The following is a 14,821-nucleotide window of genomic DNA, read 5'->3' as shown; positions in this document are numbered from 1 at the left end:
ATTAATAAAAGTGTCCTTACATGGTAGATTGACAAATAAATGCTGGATTCCAAAACAATGAAGTTAGTTGAAGTGAACTGGTGTCACGCATCACTGCACCCACCACACCAAGGATCCATTTGGAATCCCAAATGGCAACTGCCCAGTCAGGCAACTGGTCCATGACCACCTCTCAAAGGTAACCATCTAGAGTATCAACCATACCCAGCTGAAAGACGGGCACCCCTTGGCCTACTCCACCCACTGGGGTCCTCAGCATTGAGGCACCTGCATGCTGGAACATGAAGAAACACACCACATGGCCAAAATATTATATTTGATGTTTCCTCCCATGCAAGAGATACTCCTTATCTGAGTCTCCCTAAGAAACCGCTCCTTTGACACTAAGTCATTCCAACAGTATCCAAGGATCCTCTGTGGCAGTGTTTCCCTCTCCTGGTCCTCAGGACCCAAACGTTTGCACAATTTCCATTTGTTGCTGAACTAGTCAGTGTAGATCAGTTCAGTCAAGTGTGTTCCATTGCTCAGTGCTGATTAGATAATTTGCACGTATTAGTTCAGGGACAAATGAAAAAAGTGCAGTGCTTTCGGTCTCAGGGACCAAGATTGGGAAACACTGCTCTGAAGAGACCTAGTACCAAACATATCTAGTTGCCACCTTAGATGACTGATAAGCATCCAAGCCTCAAAACCATACAATAAGTCAGGTAGCACCCAGACCTTAAAATCTAGGAGCTTGGTTTTCCTGCAAAGATGCTAGTGTCACCAAACGCCCCTGTTTAGTGACCCCAAGACTCCATAAGCTCTTCTCAGGCATCTCCCAACCTCAAAGACTGGTGACCTAGAGACATGAATGTCACTGGTAACATAAGTGAATATTTCTACAAGTTCAAAAACCTTTGCCACATACAGATACACTTTTGATGAAAGCCTGAGTCATAGTCTTAATCAAGGACAATGACAAACCTAGACACTCCAATTCCTCACTCAGCTTCTCAAGTGCTGCACTCAGTGTGTCAACCGGTTCTGCAAAGCTCACAGCAGCCTCTGCAAACTCAAAGTTCATAACAATAAGTGTAACAATTAGGACATAATGTATTTATGAATATGATCTCTTTGAAAAGGGTAGATTAGTGGGAAAAGGAGCTGGACTACCACTGTGTAGACCTGGTTTTGATTCCTGGTTAATGGGTATTGGCCTTGGCTGGGGGAAGTAACGATAACTTGTGTTGGACTGGCGTTCCATCCATTGGGAGTTACTGACTCGCATCCTCGTCACACTACACATTCCAGTGATAAGCACTGGCATTAACGGGCCTCGGATTCTTTTTAAATCATCCCCCAAAATAATGTAATATGCCATCACGCAAAATGCTTATTTTATTGCGTTTTAATGCCGAGCAGTATTTATGGTTAAGTATTTAACATCAAGAAGCTTTTCGTTACTTATTTTTGCAGGATCTTTGCTTCATAAAAAGAAATTATGATGCCTGAGATTTTTGCACAGCACTCCTATATGTTTTCCCCATTGCAAAATAGGCCGCTTTAGGCTGCTATCAAAGGAAAAAATTAATGTAGATTTCCTGTTTTTATTTTGTTAATGTGTTGAACTTGTGACTCGGGATGTTTACACTGTCATACTGAGTCAGTTCAGGCCTGTCTTACATTTCCAGCTTAATGTCTCTTGATTTGTTTGTGACAGTGGGATGCTTTAAAGATATAATGGGATTTTTCGAGATCAGATGAGGGGAAATTAATGGTTTATTGAGAAAGAAATGTAAAGGCAGCATGAAAGGTCTTTTCATGCACTGCGCAGGTCTCAACCCAGCTATTTATTTCCCATTTTGTCACTCAGTATTCTGCTTTTTTACCCCCTGCCCCACAAAAAAAGAAGAAAGAACCACAAGTCGCCAAACTGCTGATTTTTCTCCAATTGCAAGTTAAAGCAAGAGATGAAGGAGAGAAACAGGCTTTTTCACTTCCGATGAAGCCAGCTGCCTGTGATAACATTTAATGGGGTGTATACCTGCAGTCTGTGATATACAGTCTTGGATAACAGCCTTTTCCCACTGATTCAGCGCAGAGCCTGAGTATGCCTCCACTAAATTAGGTTCTTTGATTACAGCCAAAAAGTGGTGGTGGGTGGTTAGATGAGAAAGGCTTTTTATTTTTTATTTTTTTCCTGCGTTCTTATTTCTGAAGCAAGTCTGTCGATGGATTGAGAAGCTTATCAGGAAAATTATTGAGAGGCTTGATTTCAAATGACAGCATCAGTGTGGAGCAAAGAATTTATTTATTCATTTATTTAAGCGTTATTTCCATGTTTTTGATCTCAGCCTAGATTTTAATGAGAGGGCATGCTGGGATATTTGTTACCAGCTGAAGCTTGGAGCAGACGTAAATAGAAGGTTTTTAAGGCTCGTCCTCATTTGCATGCGCTTTAAAGACATGTTTGTGTGTCGTCACCTGCTATTCCGCTTCATGCGGTCTTTGTTACTTCTGCCGCCTTCTGTCGTTGACGTCTTTATATTTTTACTTCACATTCCACTTGCGTTCTGCCCTTCCACTTTCTCGTCCTCAGAACTCCCCTGATCGCGGCGGGGGTGATCGGCGGACTCTTCATGGTGGTGATCGTGGTGCTGAGCATGGCGGTGTCAGTGCGCCGGAAGAACATTAAGAAGAAAAGAGCCCTCCGTCGCTTCCTGGAGACAGAGGTGAGCAAGGCAGCAGATGGAGATGAGTGCAATTAAACTAGGACTGGGTGTAAGTGACAAATTATACTGTAGTTCTTGTCTTTCTGATGCTTGATTCTGTTTTTTCTCTCTGTTTAAGGTGCAGCTCCATCCAGAGATGGGTGTGGTAATTGTGCCGGAGACCCTCCTGTCCTGTGCACCAACAGCTTTTCCTGTATATTTGTTTTATGAATTGTTCTGTAATTTGTGTCTGTAGCATGGCCCAAGCAGAGGTTCACCCCTTTGAGTCTGGTCTGCTTGAGGTTTCTTCCTCAGAGGGAGCTTTTCCTTACCACTGTTGCTCTGGAGATTGATAAGGTTAGAAGTTACTTGTGTGAAGCGCCTTGAGGCAACTCTATTGTGATTTGGCGCTATATAAATGAAAATAAACTGAAAAAATTGAAAATTGAAGTGTTGAAAAGAAGAAATAGACAACAAAGTGAAAAGATTGTGGCACTACAAAAGTGGAAATATATGTCAACTTTAAAGGGGTCATGTTGTGCAACATCTAATTTAGTCTGCCTTTTTGCAGTTATATATGGTTAGAGTTTCTTGTTCATGCAGAGAAGACACGTACATCAAAAACACATAAAAGGCGTGCTGGATCAAGAAAAATTATACCAAAAAATAGAAAGATCCGCACCACCACAGCGCTTCCATGCAAAAAAGCTTTATTAATAAGGACATGACGTTTCGGGCAAACGTCAACGCAGACGGAAATGCAGACGTCCTACAGTTCTATAACTCTTTATATGAAAAGTCTCCTGCTGTAAGCAAAATATTCATTTTTATCTTCTGTGACATTTGTAACAGAAGTGCAAATGTCATTTCCCGCTGGCTGTGTGAAGCACATTTATGCCTTGTGCACTTGTGTTTCCATAATCACACTAAACTCTTAGTCATGGCTTGCTGCTTTATTAGACCACAAAAGAACAAATTGAGTATTTGCTGGTGGCTTCTACAGAAACAAAATAGCACAAATGTGTCTTTTAAACGCACCTCTCACACAGTCACAACTGTGACCTACTTTGATCTCGGTCAAAAGGGTCAGAGTGCACTTTCATGTGAAATAATCCATGATTGAAGTGATACCCAGTCGCAAGGGTCACTGAGCTCATTATGGTCACAGTGCGCTTACATGCGAACTCATGCCTGGAAGTCTTAATGAGTTATTGCAGCAAAAAGATGTTGACTGTAACCTATTTCAACTTGGTCACGAGGATCACAGAGTGCTCACATACAAAGTCATCCAACATTTTGGTCCAGAGAGTATGTATGCAATATGACACCAATATCTGGAAGCATTGATGAGTTAATGTAGCAGCAATGGGTGTGACGGAGGCTTCAACCCACACATTGATAGACACAACCCATTTTAATGTCCCTCTTCTGGAGGGCACAAAAGAAAAAAAATGTCAGCTAAATTTCCACTCAGTAGTCAGACGTGGTGTAACAAAATTTTGTGTCTTATAATCAAATATTATATGTTTAACCATAAATCTACATAAGGCAGATGTTTATTTTTTTATTAAAGGGGGTAACTAGTGTCAATTTGGCAGTCTGTGTTTTTGCTGTTCATGAGCTCCATCAAAAAAAGGACATTTTTGCATACATTTTGTCCTAAACTGAAGGACCAATAAGGAAATAGTTAAGCAAAAAGGCTTCTGATGTCATCATGTTTGTTGTGGTAGAAATGTGCTTTCTGGTTTCTGTCCGTGGTGCATTCAATGTGCATCGGAAAAAAATCGATGCAAGCAGGCAGCGAGCGATCCATCGCGATTCAACCCATAAAATGAATTGATGAACACTGAATGAATCGATGCACTCGCATCGCGCACATTTGAATCTAGATCCCGATTCATAGCGATTAATTTCCACATGCCTAATACATATCATCGAAAGCAGTCATTATCAAACTCCACACTGCCTGTACTGAGTGGATCAAGAGTTGGCCTACCAATATTTAGCTCTGGATTTGAATCACCCCCATGCTACTTGTTGTGTCCTTGGACAAGACACTTCATCTGCATTGTCTCAGTCCACCCAGCTGTAAATGAGTTCCAGTGTTGGCTGAGGAAGTAACCTGCTTTGGACTGGCGTCCCATCCAAGGGGAGTCAGACTCTCATCCACTTGACGGTGCGGCATCCAGAGATAAGCACTGGCACCAACGGGCCTCAGGGCCTGTATAGGACACCACAGCTGACTTTGAAATCTGAACATCATCTGCAGCTGACCCAAAATGTTAATCACAGGTTTAACACATAAGGCTATTAAAAGTATTTAATAAAGTAAATAATGTATTTCCTTATATATTATGTAGTTTAGGCTTATTTATTAAGTTTATTTCTTCCGGGAAACATATACAAAATATAATCTCAAAATTGAGAGGGGATGCATTGTACCAGATTTAGCGAGAACATCATTTCTGTCTATACCCCCTGGACAGAGGGTATAAAAAATGCAAATCAAATCTAAAATTATATTTAAAAATATGTAATTTACAGGGCTGGATCCAGAGTGAAAATCTGACAGATGCATTTTTGTCCAATGATAAAATAAAAATCATACGCGTCTTGTTATTCAATAATCTTCATTCTTTTATTTGTGTGCAACATACACTGTCACACTTCTTTTAATATATTTATTATACTTCATGGACCATAGTGAACACTTATTTGTATAAATATGATGTCCTAAAAAAACACTATAACAAAAATTTACTGTAAACAGGATCAAATTTATTGCCAAAATCTTTCAATTATACCTGAATCTATATATGATTTTTTTTTTCAGTTGATAAATCAATAAAAATATGGCTGCAAATATTCTTAATAATATTGAGATACAGACAGTTCACAGAAGACCTTTTCCACTGATACCAATCAAAATTAGAAACAGTCCAGCAGGTAACAATATTCATCATGTCCATGACTAAATATACTAAAACAAATACATCACAATTGTACACTTATCACAATCAAGGATCAAGGAAATTTTATTGTCATATGCACAGAACAGAAGAACTTTCCTGCACAATGAAATGTGGCTACTGCATTTAACCCATCCTATTTGCCAGTAGGAGCAGAGGTCGCCATTAGGCGCCCGGGGACCAGCTCCAGATGTACATCCCTGCCTTGGTCAACAGCAGGGCTGAGCAAACCAACACCGACCCATAACAAACAACACACATAACACACAACACATAGGCCGGCCCGGTACATAAAACATATATATGAAGCAAAACACGAGGGAAAAGGAGAAGAAAAAAAAAAACCCTCATAGCCGCTGCATTACACAGCGGCAATGAGGAAAAAAAAAAATCCCATCAGCACAAAAAAACAATAATCACAGAGACAAAACAAGGACACAGGACGACAACCGAGATTTGAAAGGACCAGTTTATCAGAACACTCCGGAAGGCAGCCAGTTTCGGCGCCGTCGACGGCCTTGTTCGACAGTCTGGGGGGGGGGGAAGGGAACAGCCCTGCGCAGGCTGAGAAAGTCCTGGACAGTCCACAGTTCACGTCAGGGCTGGAGAAGCTGAGGGGAGGGGGGAAGACCAGGGAGCGAGGCATAAGAGTGTTGTTCTTCTGAGGAGGTATCTTATCACAGCGACCTTGAAGTGCAGCAGTATTTGGGGAAGCCAAATGAATAGCCAGATTAACAGACGCCTGAAAGATTCCACAGTTCTGAGAACAGAGTGGCTCCCAATGCATCTGAAATGTAGAATGTGGTCTTCACAGACGGTCAAAGCGGGTTTCCAGGGCTGCAATCTTCCCAGAGATGTCATCCAATGCGCGGTTAACCCCCGCCGACTGCGCAGCCACTGCCTTCCCAATCGAATCAATCATATAGGGCAGCTTGGAACGACCAATCAAAGCTGCTTCCACTTTCTTGATTTTCCGGTAAACCAGCAAGTGCCCCGCTCCACACATCAGAAAGCCGGTCACCACCAAGCCGAATATGTACACATCTTCAACGTCCTCCACAGAAAGCATGTAAAGGCACATGACCTGCCATCTCCTCCATGAGTCCATCACGTAACCCATCACATGCGTCCCAGCAGGACAGGTCGGGTCCTCCGCTCCCGAAGATCTTGTAGAAAAAATAGTGTCAATTGCGTTCAGAGACCACTTTAACAGATCCATTTTTGTCGTTTCCAGAAGAGCAACGCTGCAGCCTCACAGACAACACGCCACAAAAGCAGGAAAGATAAGGAGGGAGGGAGAAGAGAAAAGTGCGTCCGTCTTGGTCGAGTGCAAGCTGGCACAGAATTGTGATATGTGTACAATTGTGATGTATTTGTTTTAGTATATTTAGATTTTGTTGTGATTTGGCACTTTATAAGCCCATTAAATTAAAATTGAATTGAAACTGGACATTTTATTGAGTCTTAAAGTAAATAAATATGAACTTGTCACTGGATCCTTAAACTTTGGACATAATAAACTACATGGTGGATCCTTGATCTCTGGACATAAATAGGAATAAACAAAATCTGTAGTTTTTGTCAAAAGCATTTCCTTTCAGACATTATTGGCATGAATGTCTTTCCATATGTCTGAGCTGATTCTTACAGCTGCTGTGCTTCACTTCAGGAATTTGTAAAGAAATACAGCACGTTTCATTTTGGGAGGAAAAAAACGTTTTAGTCGATTGTAGTTTCTTGTCTGTATTACAATGTTTGGAAAGAGGTGTCATTTTATTTAAAGTGGCAATTCATTTTGAAGTTATTCCGACTGGACTCTGTCTCAGCAGAGCTGCTCAGCGTTTCAAGCTGTGTGAACAGAACGGAGGACGATTCTTGTTTCTTGACAGCAACAAGACAAGAGTCCCAGTTAGTGACTTTAATACACACAAAAGTGACTCATGATATTTTAATGGCTTTGCAAGGGGTTAAGAAGCGGACTTACCGCTTCCGAAGAGCAGCGAATCAAATAGCTACGAGTCATTGAATCGAAGCATTGCTTCAATGGTTCACGGCTTCAAAGTGGAGTCGCGCTGCAGAAACGGTTGATTACAGAGCCGCTGCAGACCAAACCCTGAATATCCGACTTTATTTGTACGTCCGTATGACTCTGAAACTCGGAAAAATCCATATAATTTACGGACTATAGGTTGACATGAAAACCAAAGCTGTGTTCACCGCGGGGACACGTTCGGCACTATTCGGGATTATTCAAGATTTTTCTTTTTTTTTTTTTTTACCGATGATGAACAATGCGTAAAAAAATTTGTCTGGATCTGGGCTTGATTTAACCAATGGTTTAAAATAACAAAGAAATAAAAAACTAGAACAAGAAGGGCCTTTATTGTCATTGTACGTACATACATACATACATACATGCGTACTGCATTTAACCCATCCTGATTACAGTTCAACACAATATACTACAAATAATTTCAAAATTATGAAGCAGCGCAGGTCCTGATTCATACTTGGCAGGGAGACCACTTGGTAACACCAGGTGCTGGTTGTGTGTTTCTCCATGTAGAACTGGACTTGCATCAAAACAGGCATCTGGTGCCGAATCCCAATGTAGCAGTCTTGATTCTGCTGTGGCGACCCAGAGCGACCCGACACACAGAGTGACCCAAAACACCGGGTGGCTGCAGCCCACATGTTGGGAATCACTGATTTATCGTTTTCCTTAAAAAGCACTTTTTTTAATTTGCTGATGTTTTTACTTGTTAGCATGTGTGGGTGTTCTGAATGTTTCAGCACATATAGGAGGAACATCGTCTTGTTTGCAGCCTGCAGAAGCTGATTTGTTATTCCATTTAAATGAAGAATGACTATTGTTTTTAATCAAATGGTAACCATGAGCCAGAGGGACAGAAGCCGCCGACCAGAGCAGGGCAGATTTACTGTCTTTTTCTCTCTTGATGTTCTTCCTCCGTCTCTAATCTTTCTAATTCTCCTTATATTGCTCCCTCTCTCACGCGTGTGCAGCATCTGACTAATTCCGCTGCTCACTTCTCCATCGCTGTCGTGTTGTTCTTGTTTCTGCCACACTGGCTCTGCAATTCGGCATCTACCTCTCTACCTCCCTCCCTCCTTCCCTCTCTCTCCTCATATAATCTTTCTCTCTCCCTTGCCTTTTCATCCATTCGTTCCTCCACTTGAGCAGTAATGAGACAACAAAAGTGTCAACTCCTTTTCATGCTCTGTAATTATCCACCTCCACTGAATCTCTCTCTCTCTCTCTCTCTCTCTCTCTGTCGCTTCTCTCCTTTTCCTTCTCTATCGTCTTTCACATGCTTTGTCCTCTCATCTCTTCGCACTGTTCACATTTTATATCTCTCACTTTAGATTTTGAAAAGGTAATAGCAGTTCACTTTTTTCTCCTTACAGTAAAGTTGGTATTAATCGTCTGTGAAAATGTCACGGCAATCCAACACTCACTCTAATTGTAGTCTGCAGCTTCTCGAAGTTCAGATTTGTCGGCCACAGTAGGTATCTGCAAATAAAATAAACTTCAACTTTATTCAGTTCCTGCAGATTACTTAAAAAATAGCTAATTTTCCTCATCGCTTCAAATGAGTTCATGATAATTGTGTTGTTGCGAATATTTATGATAACGGCCGTGTTTTGCAGCATGCCTTCCGAGAAAATAGGTCACAATTGTTTTCGAAACAGATTTTCTGACTACTTAATTAAGAGCAGTCGTGTTTTTCCTCAAAGACACTGAAAGTCCATTTTCGTGGTCGTGTGCAAGATTTCGCTGTGATTTTGTGTGTGTGTGTGTGTGTGTGTATCCACTCCAGACATTGTGTTTGGCCTAATTAAGTTTGAAATCTGTGACATACGCTTCCTGAGGGGGGAGAGCAGTCACCACTGGTTGCAGGAGGATGGCAGCATTCTTTTTTATCTGCAACTTTTTTTATTGGTATTATTACACTGGTAACATTTCTTTCTTTCAAATAGATTCTGAAAGCAAAACTATCTTGAATAAATATATGTAATACCTATAAATAATGTGGTACTTTAATGAATTCTGATATGGCATTATCCATTCATCCATTTTTGATATTCATTTACTCCAATTAAGGGTCACGGGTATGTGTGTGTGTGTGGGGGGGGGGGGAGCAGGCACCACTGGTTGCAGGAGAAAGAAAGGCAGCATTCTTTTTTTGTCTGCAGCTTTTTTTTTTATTATTTCACTGGAAATGTTTTTTTTTTTTCCAAATTGATTCCCAAAGCAAAACTATCTTGAATAATTACATGTAATTCCAATAAATAATGTGCTTCTTTAATGAATTCTGATATGGCATTAACCATTCATCCATTTTCGATATTTGTTTGCTCTAATTAAGGGTCACGGGGGTGGGGGTGGGGGGGGTAAGAGCAGGCACCACTGGTTGTAGGAGGAAGGCAGCATTCTTTTTTTATGTGCAACTTTTTTGTTATTTTACTGGAAATTTTTTTTTTTTTTTTTTCCAAAATGATTCCCAAAGTAAAACTATCTTGAATAATTACATGTAATACCTATAAATAATGTGCTTCTTTAATGAATTCTGATATGACATTAACCATTCATCCATTTTCGATATTCGTTTACTCTAATTAAGGGTCACCGGGGGTTCCCAGCAGTCATAGGGCTTGAGGTAGAGTGTACCCTGGACAGGATGCCAGACAGACAAACACATTCACACCCACACCTATAGTCAATTTAAACTCTCCAATTCACCAAACCTGCATGTCTTTGGATGTGGGAGGAAGCCGGAGTGCCTAGAGGGAACCCACGCATACATGTGGAGAACATGCAAACTCCACACAGAAAGGCCACAGGTAGGAAGTGATCCCACGACCTTTTGCTATGAGGCAACAGTGCTAACCACTAAGTCACCATGACAGTTTTGCAATGTGAATTCTGTGTTGGTCTGAATATAAGACAGTCCCAGTTATAAGACATCAGACACCCCCCCCCCCCCCTCCCCACTACCACCCAGTATTTTCCCCAGTAGTTTTTAAAAACACATTGTGTTTCCATGTAAACAAACAAACAAACAAACCACTGTCTTATATTCAAGCCACTGCAATAATATCAGCTATGCCTCCGTTGTGAGTTTGTTGTTATGGCTTTGGGTTACAGTGTCCATTAATTGAACATCTTTTTATTTCTTGGCATGTTTTCAGCTGGTGGAGCCTCTGACACCCAGTGGTACAGCACCAAACCAAGCACAACTCCGCATCCTAAAAGAGACAGAACTCAAAAGGGTCAAGATCCTTGGCTCTGGTGCCTTTGGGACTGTTTACAAGGTATACTATGGTGGCTGTTAATTCTATTCTTTCTGGTAATCCTTAGATATTCATGTTGGTGTCATCAAGCTGTAGTTATTTTCCAATGATTTTAAAGAGCTGGTAACCAGATAGACCTGCATTTGTTTATAAAACTGTGGTCGGAAACTACACTACCACTGCTACGACTGCACCTATTATTATTATTATTACTACTGCTCCCACTAACAACAGTAATAATAATGTTCACATTTGAATACCTGAGCGGAATCTGTTGAAATGTTTCATGAAAATTTCATCAGATGGCACAATGAACCAACATAATAATCTGACAAAATGGAAAGGTAGGTATCCATTATGTAATTAGAAAATAAGGGATTTCAAGTTCTTGTATTACCCAGATGCTGATGTTTGATAGCTGCGCTCAACCAACTGGTTAAATGATGAAAAAGTTCATCTGGGAATGATGAGATTTTAAGGTTTGGGGAATATCACTATTTATGCTGGACACTGTTAGCCCAGACAGCACATTTAGTCTTGAGGGTCTGTGTTAACAAAAATAATGCACTCTTCATATACTTCTGATGTTGGGATCATTGTATTATTTTTTTAAACGTAAGATGATGGATGGTGATATAATTAATGACAGGAAATGAGTTGGAAGGTTGGAGGCAGAGAATGCAAAGAATAAGTAATAGCAGACGTTGTAATCCCGGAGGATCCACAGATGTAAGAGTGAGCCGAGGTCACCGCCAGTGTGAAATTAGAACAGACTCTTTTGTTGGTCATTTCATTCACATTTCTGGGTCATGGTTGTTGAAACATTTAGGACATGTATGTATAAGACGCCAGTTATTTTTCTATAATGCAGCTTCTTCACATTCTCCTGGAAGATCTCAGAGGCAATTACTGGTATTTGGGATTTTTATTCCCTGCAGCTTGTAATCAGTCAGCTCCCATGCTGCGTTCACATGTCGGCAGCAGAAAACCATCATAGAGGTCATTATAGCTGAATTTATGTCATCTGCAATGGTACACCGTTGGTGACAAGTCGAAGTGCCCACTATCATTTTTAATACAAACAACACGCAAAATAATTTAATTAATTGAAAGATTCGGCAGAGTTTTAGCATTTTGTACAGCATTATCATTAAAACAGGAAGTCCTTGCTCTGATGGCATCTTTAAAAGTTTGATCTTTTTCTGAGATTATAGATATAGGTTTAGAGCTGAAACAACTAATTGAGTTAGTTGCTTAAAATCGATTATTAAAATAGTTGTCAACTAATTTAGTCATCGATTAGTTGCTAAATAACTTTGTTTTACCGCAAATGTTTGTTTCTTCCATATAATCAACCGGGCTTTGCTTTGAATCTTGAACCAATGAAGGAGTGCTTCAAGCTGCTGCTTCGTTGGTTTCATTTGTTTTATTTCACTTGATCTTAGTTTTTCCCCACTAAAACCCTAAAGAGCATATGTCTGTGAGGAATATTTACCTTTTTTATGTTAAACTGACCTGTTATGGTCTTCTGAAACAGTTGATAGATGTATTTTATGCTAACGCTGATGCTAATGCGTTAGCATGTCTATGGCATTTTCAATGTTAAAGTTAGCTTTAAGCTGCTGGCATTTCAGCATGTTTATGCATTTGTTTTGTGTATAATAATTAATGGCTCAGTGTTTGTTGTCGTAAAAGAGACAAATGTATTACAAATTATAATATGTTTTCATTTATTTTTATTTATATATTAATAATAATAGCAACAATAAAAAGTAAAGTCCCTTCGGCTGCTCCCTTGTTTGCACTGGGGGTTGCCGCAGCAAATCCAAGGTGCATCTGCATGTTGAATTGGCACAGGTTTTACGCCAGATGACCTTTCTGACGCAACTCCACATTACATGGAGAAATGTGGCAGGGGTGGGATTTGAACCCGGAACCTTCTGCGCTGAAACCAAGTGCATTAACCACGAGGCCACCACCCCTAACTAATAATGCTACAATAGTACAATAGTACAATGCTACAGTAGTACATAGTTTACAAGTCATACAGGGAATGTTGCACATATAATGAGTCAGGCTACAATTTTTGATTTAGGTTTTATGGTTAAATGGTTATGCTAATTGCTCATTTGCAGCAACAAAAATACCATATATTTTATAACATTTATATGTTTCATTGTTGTTTTATGGCAACTCAGCACTTTGATAAAGCAATGCCATTTGAAATAATTATTTTTGTTCTTTATTATAAACCGTTTTATTCTTTATTATTTTATATTTCAACAGCCAAGGGACATTTGACGATTTGTTGATTTTCAAGTATTTTAAGTTTTCAAATAATGTTCTGTTGTTAAATAAAGTGATGGAAGGAGAGAAAATTTGTTTCCCTGGCACATTTTTTTAAAAATTCCCCGCTAATCTGATTAATTGATTAATCATGTCGAAACCCCATCAGATTCATCGATGATCCAAATAATTGTTTGTTGCAGCCCTATATAGGTTATATTTCACACAAACTATTGGCGATTGGCCGTTACAACCAATGTGTGAATGTAGCCATAGATCCAGACTGTTCTGTTTAGTGGCCAGGAAGCTCAATTTGGTAAACACCAAAAACTGCAAACAAAGATGGATGACACCTTACCATCCACTCAAACTGCAGAATGGAAGCTAAAATGAAACTAATACTGGCACTGCCACCTGTTTCTGCTGATTTAATTTTAAACTTGATTCTGAGAAGATTTGTACATGCAAGTGACAAGCAATGCATCTACAGCCCGCTGTATGTAATGGAATTTTATTCAATTAATAGGCAATTGTTCATCTTAACAGTAACACAAGGAAGCAAACAAGAAAATCAGCAAATAGTAGCATCTTACCAAAGAAATGTAAGGAGGCTCGTTGGGGCATCAATTACTGTAAATGTCATCATCTGATGAAGCATGATGCCATCTATGTTTTTGGTTTCCTATCGTTATTATCCCTCGCGAGTCGTAAGGCCGAGAAGGCAGATAAAGAATTACTCTACACTCTATCCATGCGTGTGTATATCAGTCACACTTTCTTGAGCACATGATACCTTGAACAAAATCTCTATCATGAAGCGCCTCCTGTGTGTGGCTCTTTGTGTGGCTGTGTCAGCGGCACTGACATTCTCGGAGTGAGCTGCCACCTCACTCAACTGAAAAACCTCAGGGCACATTTCTTAGATTACTCATAATGTGAATTAACCACACAAGTAATATTATTACAGATATTTGTAATAAAATGCTCACAAAGGATCCATTCAATCATGCTAACATTAGCAGTTAGCACTGTGCTATGTGATGCTAGCAACATGAAAGATGTCATTTTCAACACACGTGAACATCATAAATCACTGCTTTAAGGATGTTCACCTTAGTCACGTTATCAGCCACAATCTGAAAATAAATGTACTAAGTACTAAGAAATAATTAATACTACTTCTTGCAGACCAGTTGTAGAGGTACATACTGTCACCTAATGTATGTGTGGTATCATGTGAAAAATTATTCTAAGTTAAAACTGTGAAACAATGAAATTCAAAATAAAGATATTAAAACATCCAAAAATGCTATTTATTTCTCATTTAAACAACTATACAAACGGTTACTTTTTCAAAGTTAAATGAATGAATCTACACAGTAAAATCACCAGTGTTAAATTGACAATAATAGTGAACTCTGACTAGAGTAGGACCATATGTACACTGGCAGAGTTAATTCAACACGGTCAGTGTTAGTTTTACACTGGTAATTTTACTTTGCTGCAACTTCATTAATTATTTTACCTTTTGGATTTGGCATGTATAAAACTTTTTGTGAT

The 14,821-nt window shown here is 39.7% G+C and overlaps 1 protein-coding gene across 1 annotated transcript in view; it reads left to right on the top strand.

The window, feature by feature from the left end:
* Window positions 1–14,821, top strand: part of LOC117525342 (receptor tyrosine-protein kinase erbB-4-like) — a 1,053,282-nt gene that overhangs the window by 816,976 nt on the left and 221,485 nt on the right. Inside the window, exons 17-18 of the mRNA XM_034187180.1 lie at window positions 2,582–2,714; window positions 10,874–10,996. Of these exons, the coding sequence (XP_034043071.1) occupies window positions 2,582–2,714; window positions 10,874–10,996 (256 nt within the window). The remainder of the gene's footprint in view (window positions 1–2,581; window positions 2,715–10,873; window positions 10,997–14,821) is intronic.

Source organism: Thalassophryne amazonica, chromosome 14, assembly GCF_902500255.1.
Source record: "Thalassophryne amazonica chromosome 14, fThaAma1.1, whole genome shotgun sequence".
Lineage (NCBI taxonomy): Eukaryota > Metazoa > Chordata > Actinopteri > Batrachoidiformes > Batrachoididae > Thalassophryne > Thalassophryne amazonica.
Note: the sequence above shows the minus strand (reverse complement) of the source record. Positions and strands in the feature narration are given on the sequence as shown.